We start from the raw sequence: 17,974 nt of genomic DNA, 5'->3' as shown, positions 1-17,974 counted from the left end.
ATCTTATGTTGGATTTACAAAAATGTTCATCTCTATGGTAAAACGTTTTATATTAAAAATTAACTTTTACAGACTTAAAATGTAAAGTTACTAATAAAAAAAACATAGCACAAGTTATTCATTCAGAATGATACCACCAATGTTAAACTGATTTATCTTCTTAACACCCTGTCTGTCAGTCAAGACAGAATTTGGGTGGGATACAGAGAGGTGTCATAGTTTCCATTATTCAAGTTTGAAAAAAAAAAATTTACTCTGATATAGGGATTGATTTGTTAATCTGAAAAATAAACAACAACAAAAAACTAGTGCCAAAAGAACCCACTTCTCAATAGTGTTTGGCCACAAAGATATGGGGTTTAGGGGGTTGGCTGGTCTGTGTACCCACTTCTCACTACTGTCTGGCCACAAAGATGTGGGGTTTAGGGGGTTGGCTGGTCTGTGTACCCACTTCTCAATAGTGTCTGGCCACAAAGATATGGGGTTTAGGGGGTTGGCTGGTCTGTGTACCCATTCTCAATAGTGTCTGGCCACAAAGATGTGGGGTTTAGGGGGTTGGCTGGTCTGTGTTTCTCTTCCACAGAATAGTGTAAATGTTAATATTGCCATACAATGATTTACCAAATAAAAAGTACTTATGAATATTAGATCCTAAGTAGTCTAAAACAGAAATAAAACCATTGATTTGCCTATATCTTTGTGCTGTACTAGTAAGGCTACCTCTATTTCATCTTTCACACACCAGACTAGCAACTGACTTGAAGAGTATACTTCTCCAATTCAGAGCAGAAATCAATAACAAAGACAGTGATGACTGAACTGCTTTTGAATACATTGGTAGTGTATATATTATCAAACATTTTTATATCACTCCAAGAATTCCTCACCAGGTGATGATAAGCATGTAGTCATCTCAGGCTTTGAATTGTGTGTCGGGTGTCTGAGCAAGGAAACCATGTTTATAGATTTGATTGCTTACATTACATCACACTTTGTTCATTATTGTCATGGGATTTCTTGCACGCCTCCTCTCTTCTCAACAGGAATTCCATCATGATTACAACTACACTTTCAGCGGGTACTCTAATTACTCATCTTATAGTGGGAAGTAAGCTTTGTTGAGATTTCCTTGGCTATCTGTATTGACAGAACTTGTGAAAACTGTGAAGAAAACAGCTTTATAGAGCCGATGAACCAGATCTTGTATTGTGCAACATGTGCAGCCACTACCATGTCTTGTGTAAGATAGGGGGTATGGGTTTTATACCCTCATAGCCTGAAAACTAATGTAATTTTGGCAGGAAGTTCAAGCAGTGTTATTACAGTGCTGTTACCATATAGGGATTCTATATCTGCTCAGAGATATACAGAGGTAAACATTAAGCCACTATTCATGAATATTGGCCATATTTTTCACTAAAAAAGACCAAGTTGACATTAAAACTTAACTTTGGAGCTATTGGTTAATATTAGACAGAGTGGTGTCTCCTGGTGGTTAGTAGTAAGATTTTTAGCTTATGCTAACATTTGGGGTTTGATGACTGTGGCAGACTTAACACAGATAGCTTTGTGTAAATTTGCACTAAAACTAACAAGGAAGCCTCTATTACTACAGTACACTTCTCATTTTCGTCTTCTTGTGGATAACTTGTTTGCTATGTGGCCAGAGTGTGACTCTAGTAACACTGGATAATTTCAGTTGCCACTCTGCCTGTTGTATCCTTGACCAATGTACGTGCTCTAACAACAGCATCTGTTTCCACCATTCCTCCACTGTACCATGTAAACCTTACTGAGAATTGATAAGGTCTGGAGACAGCTTGAATGGGTAGTAAAAGAAACTATTACAAATGTATAACGTTTCGACAAGTTTTTGTCATCATGTATCCAATTATGACAAAAGCTTGTCGAAACATTGTACATTTGTAATAAAGTTTGTTTCACCTCCCATTCAAGCTGTCTCCAAACTTTATTTTCTAAAAAGTGGGTTCCTCGTCATTAAATCTATTGGGAGTTAGTTACATTATTGATTTATGGATGTACAATTATGCCATTGTAGCCAACCCTTCTTCAATGACTACTATTTCGGATGTTACTCGGGGCTCAGCTTTATTTAGTAAGTCAATATTTTGTTCACCTATGTGTTGGAACAACATTTGTATTGGGTAAACTTGTAATCAACTTAATCAGTTAGTATATCATCCAATTTTGCTGCAGGTATTGTATTGTAAGCCTAAGAATGCACATGTCTCACATAATCTGCACAGGCTACATATGTTCCTTGAAATAAAAATTTCCCTAATACACAGCTTGATGGTTACCATGTTTCTCGGGCCAAAATGTAATGGTGTCAATTTCTCCACTCCTTCAGGAATTTCAAGGCTAAGTTTTTTACCATTTCAGATGGTCACTTCCTCAAACCACTTTAGGAAATGGCAAAATTGAGTCCTTAGTGGTCATGAACCAAGTCTCTCTCTCTTGTCCTGGGTAGGCTATTTTGAACGTTTGGGGAACTAAACCACAGAAGGTCTAATCCACCATCCTTTTGAAATCTGCTGTAGGCCAAATCAGATATTACACTCATTTGATAAGATTTTTTAAATCCTGATTAATGTTCCAGATTTTTTTTTAATTTATGATATAAATTAGAGTACACACTGTAACCTACCATCTAAGCCAAATATTTAACACATCTTCAGAGAAAAAAACGCACCACGTTTCAGATGTCAAATAATTAGCAAGACTGAAATGCCGATGTATCTTTGTAGTTCCATCGGTAAATTTCTCAGTTTATGATGTATATTATGTACACGGAAGGAATAATATTTTAGTGCGTCATGTAACCTTAGATATCAAAACTAAACAAGTATTGAGGTAATTATTTTCACATAATTTTATATCACACTCAAATTACATTAAATCCAACATAACTCTATATCAAATACGATTCTTCAAAGTTTCAATGAAAGTTTGCACAAAATCATCAGGATAATAACCACATCTCTACAAATAACTTCTAACTGTGCACCACAGGGTGCAAACTTTCCACTTATCAAGCACCCACCACACGAGTGTTGATTGCTGTACTCTACATCAAGTCTAATAATAAATCTAAGAACAGCAAAATGACAAGAGAAACATACACAACTTATCAGGATAACACGCGTTATGTTTCTTAAATATAACACTACCATAATATTTAATTCTTTAAAGATAGTAATTGCAACACCTTTAAAACCAAAATACAAGTTTAGTGAAAGTGTCCAAGAACTGTTTCTGCATTATCAAGATTTAGCCAATAAATGTTTATACATGAAAAAGATATTCTGTAGTGGCAGTTTTTAAATGCATGTATTTATCAGTACACACACACACATAGTAGGTTCTGAAGTTTATCAATTGACACGTATCACAACACTTTGAAGCTAGTTGAAGCTTTTATTTTCAGTAATACTTTCTAATGTTTTCTCTCAAAATTTCTAAGACACAAAAAGAGTTTTACAGACTAGCAGTACTCTAACACACAAACAGTAGTGTACATAATAAAACTTTGAATTTCAGAAAGTTAATAAATTATTTCAAATAAAGTAAAATTTCTTTATATGTCACCACTAGTTTTTTATGTAAAACTGCGATATATCGAACCGAAACCAATCTTATAAGTTTTTCAACAATGAACATTTGTTTTTGATTATTATAAGTAGACAAGTTACTCCATTGTAGTCACCTTTAGTTGTTCAAAGTAAAATGAAAATGTATTTCCTCATTTGTGAGGCTAAGTTATTCTATTAATCTTAAACAAGACTTTACTTTCATGTTTGCACTTTTCTTATCTGAACTTCAGTCATGATAGTTATAGGCAAGTATGAAAAGTGAATTACTGTAATGGATGTTTGGAAGAACAGACAAAAACATTTGAGTTTTGGTAATAAATGGTTAGGAAGTGAATCAAAGTTTTTTAGAAACTTTTGCAAGTGTAAAACAATTTTGTTTAGGCCAAATGCTTCTTAAATACCAACTCTAAGATCAATTTTTGCAGGCTACAACAACCTTCAAAATGCCTAATAATTCTTAGCAAATTTGTTTTCAATCATGTGATCAAAAGTAAAAAATATTTTTCAATCACATGATCAAAATTATTTTAAAATCAATGCCTTTTCTCAGTTTTTCTTAAATTTAGAGATTTTAGAGTAGCTTAAAACATAGTATTATATCCATTTAAGTTTGTTTATATATTTAGGAATGAAATTTGAAACTTAACCCTGGTTAACCCTTAACCCTTGTTGACCTTAAACATTTATCCAATGCCATGCAGGGATTAAAACTGAAATGTTTCACTTTTTTTGCTACATTCACTAAAGAGCAGAAGCTAACATACATTAATCATATAGTAAATACAAAAAAAAGAAGAAAAAAAAAGAGGGAAAACTGCACTTATGACTCATTATTTTTCTTTCACGGGTTTATACTCTATAACAGCATGTTATAATCAAAGATTGTGGGTGTTGCAGCTTAATTATACTTAAGTTAAAATGTTCTTAATTTTAAGGCATGAACAGAGTTAAGATTTCATTTATTTAATATCACAAACAAAGACTTTGCTGTTATACTAAGCTGCTCTAGGAAAAAAAAAAAAAGATAATTTATTCTAACTTTATACTGTGCAAAAGAAACTTTTTTTTTTTTTTACTAAACATTTACATTCAATTTAACCATGCCAAAAAGTGTTATGTTTTTAAGTTGTAAAAATATTTATGATGCTGATTATGTTATAAATATAAAAGGTAATAAAAAAAATGTTAGTCGTACATTATAAAAAAAAAATAGAACAAATTTCAGAATCAATCTGAGTTCTTAGGAACACTGAACCATTATGAAAAAAGACAAAAAAGATTTTTGTGTTTGTATCTTTTAAGTGTATAATGATTGGTTAAAAATATAATAAAGATAGTTAATGTATAATGGTTGGAGATGGCTTGAATGGGTAATGAAGAAAAACTTTAATATAAGTGTAACATAACAGCAAATGTACAACGTTTCGACATCATCACGTTGTACATTTGCTGTTATGTTAAACTTATATTGAAGTTTTTCTTCATTACCCATTCAAGCCGTCTCCAACCATTATTAGTCTCAAATTGGGTTCCTCGTCATTGAGTATTTAATGTATGGATTTTCTTATAGATTAGCCCCTGCAATATTATATTAACTTCTTGTTTTGTTATTATTTTAGCACAAAACTACATTATGGGCTACGTGCGCTCTGTCCGTTTTAATCCAATAACGTAACAGATAATTTGTTTTTCCCATTCACTTGATGGACATTTAAAGTACGTATCTGATTACCTTTCAAATTTATTACTGTCAAGTAAAACAGTTTTTCTTAACCTTGTAATTCACACAACTCCATTTCAGAACTTTACTATTGGAACTTGTTATTGAAACATTGACCCATCTCAATAAATAATAATAAATGATAAGAACATATTTATTTCTTGTTTAAAATAAAAAGAAATCATTTAGAAAAACACTTTGATACAAAATGATGGATGATCCCTTAACCCTTTCCAACCTGGTGGCATTATACTGTCTAATTCTGCATTCTCATTAATGACTTATAAACAATTTTTTTGAAATGTGCACACTTCAAACATAAAGCATGACGACCACTAAATTCAAATTAAATTTTTAGGGAAAATTTACAGCTAATAACGAAACAAAAACCATGTGACTCAATGTCCATAACTACTGACTTCAATGCTCATTTACAATTATACAATCACAGGCCTAATGACATCATGCTCTCTTTGTTGAAAGAAATTTTGCAACAAAAAAAAAGTTATATATTACTAAACACTAACATCAACAGATAGTATTTATCTTACTAAATCTTATTATAAAAGTTATCTTTGTGCTTCTTTGAAAAATTATGAACAGTTGTTTGAATGAATTCCCTGCTAATCTCTAAACTCATGCTTTAATGAAGTTCAATGTAAGGTTCCATAATTCCAAACATGTTTTGTTGTTTAGTCACTAGGAGGTAGTTCCAAGCACAAGTTTTTGTAAAAGAACTGCTTAAGTAATTACTTCATAGTTAAATTATCTGAAGGCAAGAAATCAAGGAAGGTTTCCGATATAATAATTAAAATTTTAGAAATTTACAGTCTACGTACGGAAAGAAGGGATTTCTATGAAAACTGGACTGTAAGGAAGAAAATGGTACAAGTTTTTAGTTGATGCATTTATGATTATGCAAACTTTAGAAGCTTGGTAGTTGTTGAACAAAAACATAATGATTTTATAATACTTGACACCATTAATTTAAAAACAAATTATTTTTTTCACACTATTTGAGATAGAAATAACTACTAAATATATATCACTACCACAGAATTTCATTTTTTACTTCATATGCTACAAATTATTATCAATGCAGACAAATTATAGATATTTCTACTCCACAAACAAATATTGGAGGGCATGGAAGAGCAAACAAAATTAGGATTAACAGTTTAGATTTCTTTTTACTACTTTACCAAAATTAATGTTAATAAAATATACATATACATCAAAACAGAATCTTATATCTTAATAAACAACTTTTTCTTATAGTTTGTTGGTAATTTGAGGAGAGAGAAGACAGGGTTTTCGTAAAACTTGATGAGATTTCCGACTGGAAAGGGTTAAGATTTATTTTTTTCATGTATAAATCAATGCTGATAATTATAAAAATTCTTAAAAACCTCTTCAAGCTTTTCCTTGTTGAAGTAACTTCATATCATTCCTGGAGAGTCATTTTCCCGATTATTAGATTTTTCAAAAAACATGAAATCCTGGAGAACAACAATAATAGAAATTTTAGTAAACTTGTCGTATTACTCATGTAAAGGTTGTATTTTTATTAGGTTTAGTTTTTTATGATGTTTTTTTAAAATGGGCTATGTGTATAATTAAACATTTTGTGTATTCACACATATTATGGAATTATGTATTATATATTTTGGTGGTAGCTGTTATTAGAAATATACTAGTGAATAAGAAAAATCTTTGCATCTACATGACAGCTCTAAATTAACAGTTGGTGAAATACATGTTATTAAAGTTACATTTATAGCTTACAGATCATCAACTTGTATGTTTAGTTTGAACAACCAATTCAGTTCTATCTATGAATGAACTTTGTCAGAAATTTGACAATTATTATATTTTCTTTTTCTCCAACTGTCAAAATAAAAATTCTTTTAGTTATATTTCTTAATAGTATAAATATATACTATGTTGTTGTTTGGCTTAGGATTCTTTTACAGCATGTGTCTGTGACTTGTTAGTGGTAAATTCAACTATAAATAAACAGCATGCACTTAACTCGTTTTTAAAATGATATACATATTCAGAACAAGTGTAAAACACTACATATATTATAGGCATAAATACTATATTATGTAGTTCTCTCCTTCTTGTCAAATATCCACTTAGGACTATTCAATTACTCTAGAATTTCAGGTGACAAGCTAACCTATCTTCTCTATTTCTATTGCACTAGTATTCTATGTGTGATTCACATACAGTTGTGGCACGAGTTACTGCACTCGTTTGGTCTTCTTTCTTCTGAAGATCCTCTGTTCCTTTTGTCAAAGTGCACTCAGGCTGATTCAATTACTTTGGAACTACGCTTTGACGGAATGAAATTATTATTCTTGTCTCCTTTTCTACCGTTAGTTTTACTCTAACTTATTAAACATTAGTACTATCACTTCTACGATAGTTAACATCATGCCAGTTTTATTCTCTTTTGCTATTTTCTGTCTGCTGTTCCCACTCATCTCACACTATTTATATCTTTATCACTTAATCGTCTCAATGTATTGCACGTAATGTTCGATATTCTCAACGTCAATGAATTATTAACAAAACTTCCTATAATCATCTACTTTTAACTCTTATTATAACAAAAACTAAACAATAAAATATTCTTCACAAAACAAATGAATCAATAACATCTAAACTAAACAGTCTTTTATATCATTACAAACTTACAAAGCTCAAGATGATTGAAAAAATAAACACAAAGTTGAAATCACGATTTTGAGGTATTGAAATAAGTGACTTCTTCTAATACTTCAGAAAGATGTTTACTGAATTATTAGATTTTAAGTAACTGTATGTCACCTACAAATACAAGTTTTTATTTCTTTGTTTGTACGCATTCTGTCAATCTCCAGTTAAAAGTTCTTATGCAGTAATACAAAGATTACCAACAAGTCACATAAATATAGGAAATAAATCTATAAACATTAAGATATTTTCTAAGTAACTTAAATGTACAATCACACCACAGAACCTCACCTAGGATTTCACTTACCCCAAGTAAGTACAATGAAAATTTGAATGTATTTCAAAAATGAGTTTCATATCATTAAAGATCTAATAAAAAATTTTTGTTTGGTAGAAGCACGTGTAGGTCAGATACTCACAATCAGGAAGCAAGCTCCGAGTAGAACAGCTTTAATGTTAACATCCAAATCAATCGGAAATGTGATTCCAAAGTTGTCAGCATCCGTAAAAGCTTCTTTGATTAAACCAGTCCACTGTTTAGTAATTTTTCCAACCTCTGCACTTCCATCGCTGGACAGCACCTAACAACAAAGAGAGATAATTTATAGTTTACTTTTAATATAACAGTACAAGCACAAAATTACAAAACACAGTAATACTCTTGCAGGCTTGAAGTTTCTGTAAAATTCCACCACTTACAGAGAATACTTTCTTTTTAATAATGATGACTGAGAATTGAAATATGTTCATTTATAAAAGTTGTGGTTTCAGCTATCAAAAGTAACAAACTTTCTTGCTAAAAAATAAATTAATCACATTTCAATAGAACTGTAATCAAGAAAAGTTCAAGTCCAACCTTGAATTCCACATCACCACAAATGCTCCAGGTACAAAAAGGTCCTTCAATTCTTAAGACACATTCCCCAGCAGCATTTTCAACTTTGTACTTTGGGACCAAGATGCTCCATTCCTGGGTAACATAACCCAATGTTGCACCTGAACCTGTGACCTCTAATTTCTATAAAAAATAAACAAGAGGGTAAAATCTATTTATTTTGTGGAGTTTTCCAAATCTAAATTTTATATCAAATCATTGACTCCTGTATTTTACTTCTACGAATGAATCAGTTTATTAAAAAAATATAAAAATGGGTTACTTTGGCTCAAAATCATTTCATACTTTGAGAACTGGTCATGGCCATTACAATAAAAAGTTGGTTGATTCAATAAGGTCACAAAGAAACAGATTTATCAGACACTACATATAATAAGTAGGTTTAAGAACTTCAGTGGACAGAAACTGCCTGTTGAAATAAAATTCTTAAACTTGCATATAGCAAAGGTATTCCCTAACACCAATTTTATTTCCCTTACAGCTAAAGCAAAAATGATAACGAACATAAATATGTTTTTAAAATAAAGCTTCCTATTTTTTATGATCTATTGAGATAATAGTTTGTTTAATCGGTCTATGAATTTGTTTCGCCCCCCAGTGGCACAGCGGTATGTCTGCGGACTTACAACGCTAGAATCCGGGTTTCGATACCCGTGGTGGGCAGAGCACAGATATCCCATTGTGTAGCTTTGTGTTTAATTACAAACAAACATTCAACTTTGCCGCCAATGGCACAGCGGTATGTCTGCGGACTTACAACGCTAAAAACCGGGTTTCGATACCCGTGGTGGGCAGAGCACAGATAGCCCTTGTGTAGCTTTGTGCATAATTAAAAATGAGTGAAAAAAAATGAATTTGTTTCTTTATAAATAATTACGAATAAATAGCATGTAGATTATATGAAGCTGTCATGCAGTGGTGCAATATGACCTGAACTTGCTCTATCAATCCTCCTGTGAGAACCTTTTCTTATAATTAATCATGTCAAAAATAGTTCAACTGATTAATGAAATGCTGCAAGTGTACTTAACCAGTCACTGAGTTATTACATAAAATGACTTTGTAAAACCTTTAATAATTGACTTTAATTTCTGAGGTTTTTATCACTTGTTAATACAAATTTTTCATGTTTACTGTTCTTGTCAAAATTCTGTATGTGGGTTGATTCCATGATAGTTGAGTTACTTAGAATCTTATAAATAACTGAGAACCAATTTATAGACACCAAAACATTTTATTTTTATCCAAAAACAAAAAAGAATAAAACTTCAGAAAACAGCACAAAATATGTATTTAAATGAAACTGGAAAGTTTTTTTTTTTAGCAAAGCCACATTGGGCTATCTGCTGTGTGTGTGTGCAGTGAGGAATTGAACCTTGGATTTTATAATTGTAAGTCCGTACACTTACCACTGTCCCGTCGGGTGGACGAAACTAAAAAGGACCTACTAAACCACAGAAACTCAAAAAAAAAATGTTATCTCTAATTTGGAATTATTAAGCTGCACCATCATGTTTTGAGAAAAAATTTTGAAAAGTTATAAAGTAGTGACCAATAAGAATTGCATAATCTGAAATTGTATCACCCTTTTAATTTATATGGTAAAACTGTACACAACCAAATACCAATTAGGCTTAACTCATGCCAAATCTACTTTCCAACTACAGGTGTTGTTTATATAGCATTACAGTGGCTCTATGCAAAGAGCATCTCTCCATGTATCTGCTTACAATCTTTTTATGTATTTGAAGTAGTTTTAGCAAACTGACAAAATTCACCAAACACCTGTTTATCACTAAGTTGTAACCAATGCACATTATATTACTTATTTTCAGTGTAGATTCTAAGGCCTTAGGTAGGCATCCAGTAACAAGCCAACTACTAACATTGTTTTGCTACACTGTATTCATTACAGTATTTAGGTAATCTGAAACCCTCTGCTTTATCTTATAACATCGAAACAAGAACTACTGGAAGTGAGACAATTAGCATGCTTTGTATGCTGTTTTCTTCCACCTATACTTATTAGAAAAAAGTGTTTACATACATTCATTTCAGGATTACTGCAGTTGTCAATAACTAAAAGATTTTAAACCATCAAAACCATGTCCAATTACTAGTTTCTAGATCCACCTGACTATGCTTGGTGTAACAAAAGAAAAAGCTTATGTCATATACTGTTGCTAAGTTTACAGTTACATTTTCCTTATATTAAAACAATCTCCTATATGTTTTCAATATAGGTATGTGTGCTCATCTCATCTGTAACTCTGTGTACTTTTAACACAGCTAAAAACAGGAACATTCAGGCCTGACAAGAATGCATAAAAGGATTACAAAACTGAAGAAATACTAGTTTGATTCTGATACTTTGTATTTTTTGGGGGTGGCTAATTTTGGAAAATTTTATAGGAAATGTTATTACATAGCTAAATTTGGCAGCAAGAAGAAATGTTTTTTTAAAACTGACATTTTAAGGATTTTCACCAGTAAAAACCCAAAGTTTATATGAAAGGAAAATAAAAAGGACTAAGTACTAATTGCCCGTGGTCAACTCCAAGGGTTGTTACAAAGATTTACAATGATGGGGTGCTCTCTCAATGGGTACATAAATGTGAAATGTTTTTATGGAACAGTTTAGTTGTAAATAAAAGTGTTTTTTTTTAATGAATATTTTATGTTTTTTGGTATTGCATCAACAATACTAAACAGGTGTAATTTTAAAAGAAAAATGTTCAAACTTTCTTTTCTGTGCAGCTCCAAGGAGCCTCTCCCATAAAAAAAAATACACTTAGTTTTTTTTAGATTGTTTCTGGATCGAAAAGCATGTTTATACTTGTTTAAAAAATAGTTTTAGAATATAATCATTCAGGTTTTATTTCTCTTATGGTTATCCTTCTCTTTTACTGATTTTATAGTACAAGCTTTCATTACCACAATTTTATGATGTCTGAGCTAGTCAACATCTGTTCTTTAAGACATTTAAGTTGCGAGTAATGATTTATTTAAGATAAATATAAAAACTAACAGTAATTGAAAGACAAGTGGTGACTACTGAATTTAGCAAAGTAAATTATAAAAAAAAAATATGTCATTGAATATCAATCAAGTTGGAGATGAGTGTATAAACAAAATGTAACTTTCTGATCAATAGAAAAAAACTAAAAACTTTAGACAAAATGAAAATTTTTTAATGTTTTCTAAAACAGTGTGACAACAAGTTTGAAATTTCAAAGCATAAAAAATTATAGAAACCCTAAATCAAACGATATTATTTTCAGTAAAAACTAGACTATTTAATAAGACTCTTCTAAGTTCTATTCAATCTGGTTAAATTTGTATACTGTGAGAAGGAAAAAGTCAACAAATCCCCTCAGGTCCAGAAAGAGTTAACAGAATATCCCAAGTGTCAATTAAAGCAAAGTAAAAGTGAAAACCAGCAATGGTGTCACAAATGACTGATTTATTTTTAATTAAGCTGTTGTTTTTAAAACCTGCATGCAAAGCTGACATCAAACACAGAATTTATCTAGGATGGCCTAAAGCATAAAAAAATCCAAAAAACATATGATAATTATAGAAATACAACCACACTAATACCAAATTTTTCAAGTAGCCTCTGTCTCTTAAAATTCAAATTACTCTCGGAAAATACATAACAGGTTTAGAAGAATATTATTTAGTTCAGACAGTAGAATTATTTTCAAGTAGTAAGCAACAGAAATCAAATCATAACAAACTTTAAATCCATACTGCTTGTCTATAATTAACTAAAATTACATGCATCTGATAGAAAGGGTTACGGAGAATTCCATGTTCCTTACCTGCAGGCAACAGGGAAAACAACAACTATCGCACCTTAGAGGACGGTAAAGATGAATGACCTCTCTGCCTCCATTGTCTAGTACCTTCATGTCAAATGGACGCATTGGACCACAGCAGTTTCTAGTACAACAGTCGGTGTCTACAGGATGAATAAAGAAGACTGCATCTTAACCAACAAGTTCATATTTGGTACTTTACGAATTGTAACAACATTTTTAAAAAATATTAAAAACACTAAAAAACGAAATTTCACTGATGTTTTTACACAAGATAAAGTCAGCTCCAAGACAAATATGATTAATGTTAATGCAAATTATTTTCAGTAAAAATAATAAACACAAATACACAGCAGGGGCATCAAATAAACTTACCTTCAGCAGCGAAGTACACCTTCTGACCCATGTTATTTCTTACTTCGTATTTGTTGGCAGTTTCAAACCCGGTAAAAGCTGAAGATAAAATAATAGTGACTATAAAGTGACTTGACTCAACTCAAATTATGAACAAAGAACTACTGAAAATGTTCATTCTGTATTACAGAAAAAAATTATGTAATTTCTTTACAAACAGGACTTTAGCCAACATCTTAAAAGACTTCAATGACACAATACAATTACAAAGTGTGGACCATTATCACTTTTCTATGTACTAAGAAATTGTGGAACAAGCAGCAGCCTGAATATAAAAGGGGCCAAATTTTCCAATAATTTTTCTTGAACTTTTACATTACTTCTATCCTAAACTGAAATACAAAGGTGTTCTTAATAGCCTGGATCTTGCGATTTACACTCAAACGTCTTAATCACAAATTAAACTAATATATGACTTACAAAAGTTAACAAAACTAAGATACTGTTTAGGCTTAAAACTTATGATGCTTATGTAGATAGAACCTATACGAGTGTTTGATTCTCAATTAACTACAGTTATCCAGTAATTTAGTTTGAAAATGCCTGGTATACTTAATTTAACCTTCTAAAAGTTCCACTTTTTGGTGCACTAACAACTGGTCAACCATAGTCAAGTACTCCAGACCAGGTGGACAGTTTGGTGGACTTGAGGGTATGGGCATCCACTGGTTAGGTTGAGGGCCTAAAGATAAAAGCAATAAACAAAGTTTTAATGTTTAGAAACACAAGATAGTATTCAGGAAAGTCATGTTAAAAAACACTAAAATCCTTCTTGAAAAAAAAGATACACTATAATCTACTTGTCTACTATATAGTGTAACATAATATAACAGAAACAGCAACATAAACCTCTTAATGGTTTCATCTCTTCACACTAGGTAAAATATATATGCACAATATATTTTAGAACAATGTTTTTAACCAGCATGTGTTATATTTTAACTACAACATGGATCCTGATAGGCAGTTGCTGCATTTTTAATGCACTTTTTAACTGACAAAAGAAAGCTAATTATGTGTGTTTCAAATTCAAATCATATTAAAGTTTCCTAAACTTTTTTGTAATTGGAAATACAGTGTGTGTGGGACATTAGGGCTAACTCGTGTACAAAGACTAGTGAATAAAATGTTTCAAATAAATTAATTACAGAAGGTGTTTGTAGATGTTCCTAATAAACATTGAACTACTATATTTACTTATTTCAAACTTAGAGCTATATGGGTACGGATAATAAAATTGGAGGATGGGGGGTGGGTGTCAGAAAATTTTCATTACTTCTGCAAAACATTTACAGATCTAGCGATTATGAATATAAACTTCATTCATGAAGTTAGAAAGACACATATGTTAAAAAAATCAAAATGAGAGAAAAGTACAAAACCATACAACCCAAGCACTTTTGAAAATGGGCTTTTCTGAATAAGGGGCAAACTGGGAATGACTAAGTAAAGTAGTGCAAGAAAAGGTAGACTGATGGCATAGCAGACCACCATGACAACCAAAAAAATATTTTGATTAGCTTTCAAATGAATTCTGCAGTTGTAACTCATTTCTGTTGTGCAGTATGACAAGAAAAGAGAATGTTAGATACAAAACGTTTGTTAAGGGGTAAAAAAAAACATGTTAGGGAACTAATTGATGGTTTAAAATCACTGGTTACAAGATCTAAGTTTATCTCCACATGGTTGAACAGTATTTAAAATAGCAATCCAATAGGCTTCTTTAATTTCTTTATCAGCTCTAGTTTTGAAACTAATTTCAAAACACATGAGAATCACATCATAAACAGAAGAATTGGGATGGTTGAAGGGTTGGGAAAGGTATTTTGTAATGTTAATAGAAGATTAATGGAAATGCTCTCTAAGAGCTATTTTGGTCTGTACTACATACTAGTGATTGCATCTTATACATTGTATGAAGTAAATGGTGTGTGTTATGCAACTAATTTATTTAGTAATTTTAAAGTGTTTTTTTGGCCAGATTTCTTGCAGAAAGAGTCAGTAATTTTCATGAGCTTGCAGGTTAGACAATGAAATTTATTACAAAAACAAACATTCACTGGTGGGGTGTAACTGACTTTGCATGAACGAGGATAGTTAACATTTCCCTTATCTGACAATGTATTTCCAATAGATACTCACCTCCTCACACACTTCAGCTTTCTTCCTCATGTGTTCAAATGTTCTGTCAAAAAAATTTGCAAGCCATCAGCCTTGTGAAAAAACCCCACCTAATTTCATGTGAATCTGTTCCATGGCTGATGATGTTATCATGCAGTAGAACCCTCCTCTCAGAGGACTACCTTCATGTTCAATACTTCCCCACTGAAGAAGTGGGGAGGACTGGTGGAAATGTGTGTGGAGGCAAGTATCTATAGGAAATACGTTTTCAGATAAGGAATATGTTAATTTCCAAAACAAATACTCACTTCCTCACACAAATTAGCTAGAATCCCATATTGAGATGGTGGAGGAACCAATGAAAAGATTACCTAGTTGAACCTCCTGTCTGAAGGAAGCCCATGGGTTGTGATTCTTGATGGCAGGGAATCCATAGTGGGCACTCATGGGAGATCATATGTCATCTCATTCAGGGTGTACTCTTTACCTGTTTATGAGAATGGAAGAAGCAAAGAAGCCAAAATTGTTTTGCAAGGATGGGTGGAATATTTACATGGCTGTCCAAGTACTCGCACAAAAGCTGTTGGACAGCCAATATTGTGCAGTAAGGCTGATGGCTTGCAAATCTCTTTCGCAGAGTACACAAACACTTAAGAAAGAAAGCTAAACTGTGTATGAAGGTGAGTATTCATTTCAGAATTTAAGATTTCTGCTCTTCCAGAAGGAGACAATGGGAACTTCAGGAAAAATGTGTCTCAGGCGATCATTCTGTTGTAATAAATGGAAAAGTTTCCAGAATATGCAAAATGTTTCTGAGTTTAAAGTGATATGTAAAAAACAAGAAGAATCCTTACTTTTTAGTATTATACTGTTTAGGAATAGTTTGTTTTATTTTATTGAGTGTTGTAGGCTTTTTAAATCTGTGTCAATTCCAGTATCTTTATAACCTCTTTGTAAAATGGCTTGTTTTGGATTCTCAGTGTGTTTTTGTAATTTGTTTCATTAGTACAGATTTCTTTTAATTCCAAGTACTTTAAGTAATATTCTGTTTGGTGTGGCAGCTTTTATAATGAAGATATTGTGGTCTGTCTGTAGATTTTCTATGTGTAAATCACTGTTTAAAAGTCCATCGTTTATATCTGTTATTATAAACTTCATATATCCCACATACAACATGCAGATGAATTAAAGTCCCTTGGATTTCATATAGTTTGACATGAAAATCAATTGTATTAAATAAAAGTGTAGACACATAATCAGATGTAACAACAACAAAAGTAAACAAACGACCAAAACTTTTAAACTTAATGCCACAATATGGTTAATACTATCATTCTTATCCATTTCTCTATGTTAAGAGTTTTGTTTATGTAAAATAAAGCAATACATAAATTTACTGTTGTTATAATCCAGTTATAACAAGGTTGAGTGGCTTTTTGAGTTAAGTTTCTGGATTTTAGGACAGAAGCTTAACTATGAATCAATGTGTTCTAGTCTTTACGGGTTTTAGTTTCCTTATGCTTTGATTTATGAAATTATGTAGTTCAAGAGAGTCTGTTATATAGAATTATCTTCATTAATCTATAAGTAACTTTTTTGGTTCTGAGTTACTTTGTTCTTTAATAGAAGTTGCTGATAAAATGATGTTCTAAACTGTACTAATCCGACTCTTTAAAAAAATACTTTTATTATAAGATATATAATTTTCACTAAATGAAAATTATTAAAAACTTTGTGATCAAAAATAAAATATTTTGAAATACAAATTACTAGTTATGACTTATTTTTCTTATTGGTTTGGTTCTTCTCATGTTTTGTGTGTTCCGGGCACTTCCTAGATCTTGTACGTATATTATATGTATGTACTAAATAAGCCATTGCCATCATCTATAATGTTTGTGCTATCTTTACTTACATTGTGAAAAGGTCCATACAGTAGGTTGTTTAATATATATATATATGTTCTGCACATGTGTATGTATTTGGTTCTTGTTTAAAAGAAATGAAACACCTTTCAAATAACTTGAATAATCTGTAACAACTAAAACTAAAAAGCTGTTTGCTCCCATGAGGAAAAGAATCTGTAAAATGAAAATAGTTCGCATCAAATAAGTAAGCTGAGGAAATTCCTAAAACGAGCATAGATATTGAGTATAGGTGATAAAATACTATTGAGAAGACCACATGTAAGACCACCCAAAAATCCAAAGAAAACAATATGTTTATGAGTAAATATAATTGCCTGGTAGGAAGGGGGAGCTGACATCTGACAGTATTATTTGGCAAATCAGTAGTACTAATAATAATCCATGCAGTATCTCGATAGAAAATAAAACCAAGATGTTACACTATACTTTGATATCTTGGCCTTATTTGTTATCCATTTTACTGTCAAGCAACTTACTAATGAAACATGTTTAATGTCAAATAAACACAATTTCACTTATATGAAACTGCAAAATTAACTTAATAACCATGACCGTAATGTAACAATATACGTTTATTTTCAATGACAACGAACCCACTTTGAGACTAATAATGCTTGGAGACAGCTTGAATGGGTAATGAAGAAAACCTTTAATATAAGTTTAACGTAACAGCATGAAGAAAACGTTTAATATACATTTGACATAACAGCAAATGTACAACGTTTCGACAAGTTTCTGTC

The 17,974-nt window shown here is 31.5% G+C and overlaps 1 protein-coding gene across 3 annotated transcripts in view; it reads right to left on the bottom strand.

Annotated features, from left to right (window-relative positions):
• Nucleotides 1-5,464: 5,464 nt before the first annotated feature.
• Nucleotides 5,465-17,974, bottom strand: part of LOC106472366 (phospholipid scramblase 1-like) — a 16,977-nt gene continuing 4,467 nt past the window's right edge. For all 3 annotated transcript variants that reach the window (XM_013933005.2, XM_022400951.1, XM_022400952.1), the window contains exons 3-8: nt 13,748-13,867; nt 13,147-13,224; nt 12,775-12,914; nt 8,912-9,073; nt 8,475-8,636; nt 5,465-6,833 (exon numbers count right to left, since the gene is read on the bottom strand). In XM_013933005.2, coding sequence (XP_013788459.1) covers nt 6,774-6,833; nt 8,475-8,636; nt 8,912-9,073; nt 12,775-12,914; nt 13,147-13,224; nt 13,748-13,867 — 722 coding nt within the window. In that variant the 3' untranslated portion in view covers nt 5,465-6,773. The remainder of the gene's footprint in view (nt 6,834-8,474; nt 8,637-8,911; nt 9,074-12,774; nt 12,915-13,146; nt 13,225-13,747; nt 13,868-17,974) is intronic.

This window comes from Limulus polyphemus, unplaced genomic scaffold (assembly GCF_000517525.1).
Source record: "Limulus polyphemus unplaced genomic scaffold, Limulus_polyphemus-2.1.2 Scaffold5275, whole genome shotgun sequence".
Classification (NCBI taxonomy): Eukaryota; Metazoa; Arthropoda; class Merostomata; order Xiphosura; family Limulidae; genus Limulus; species Limulus polyphemus.
This window is presented reverse-complemented; position numbering and strand designations above follow the sequence as displayed.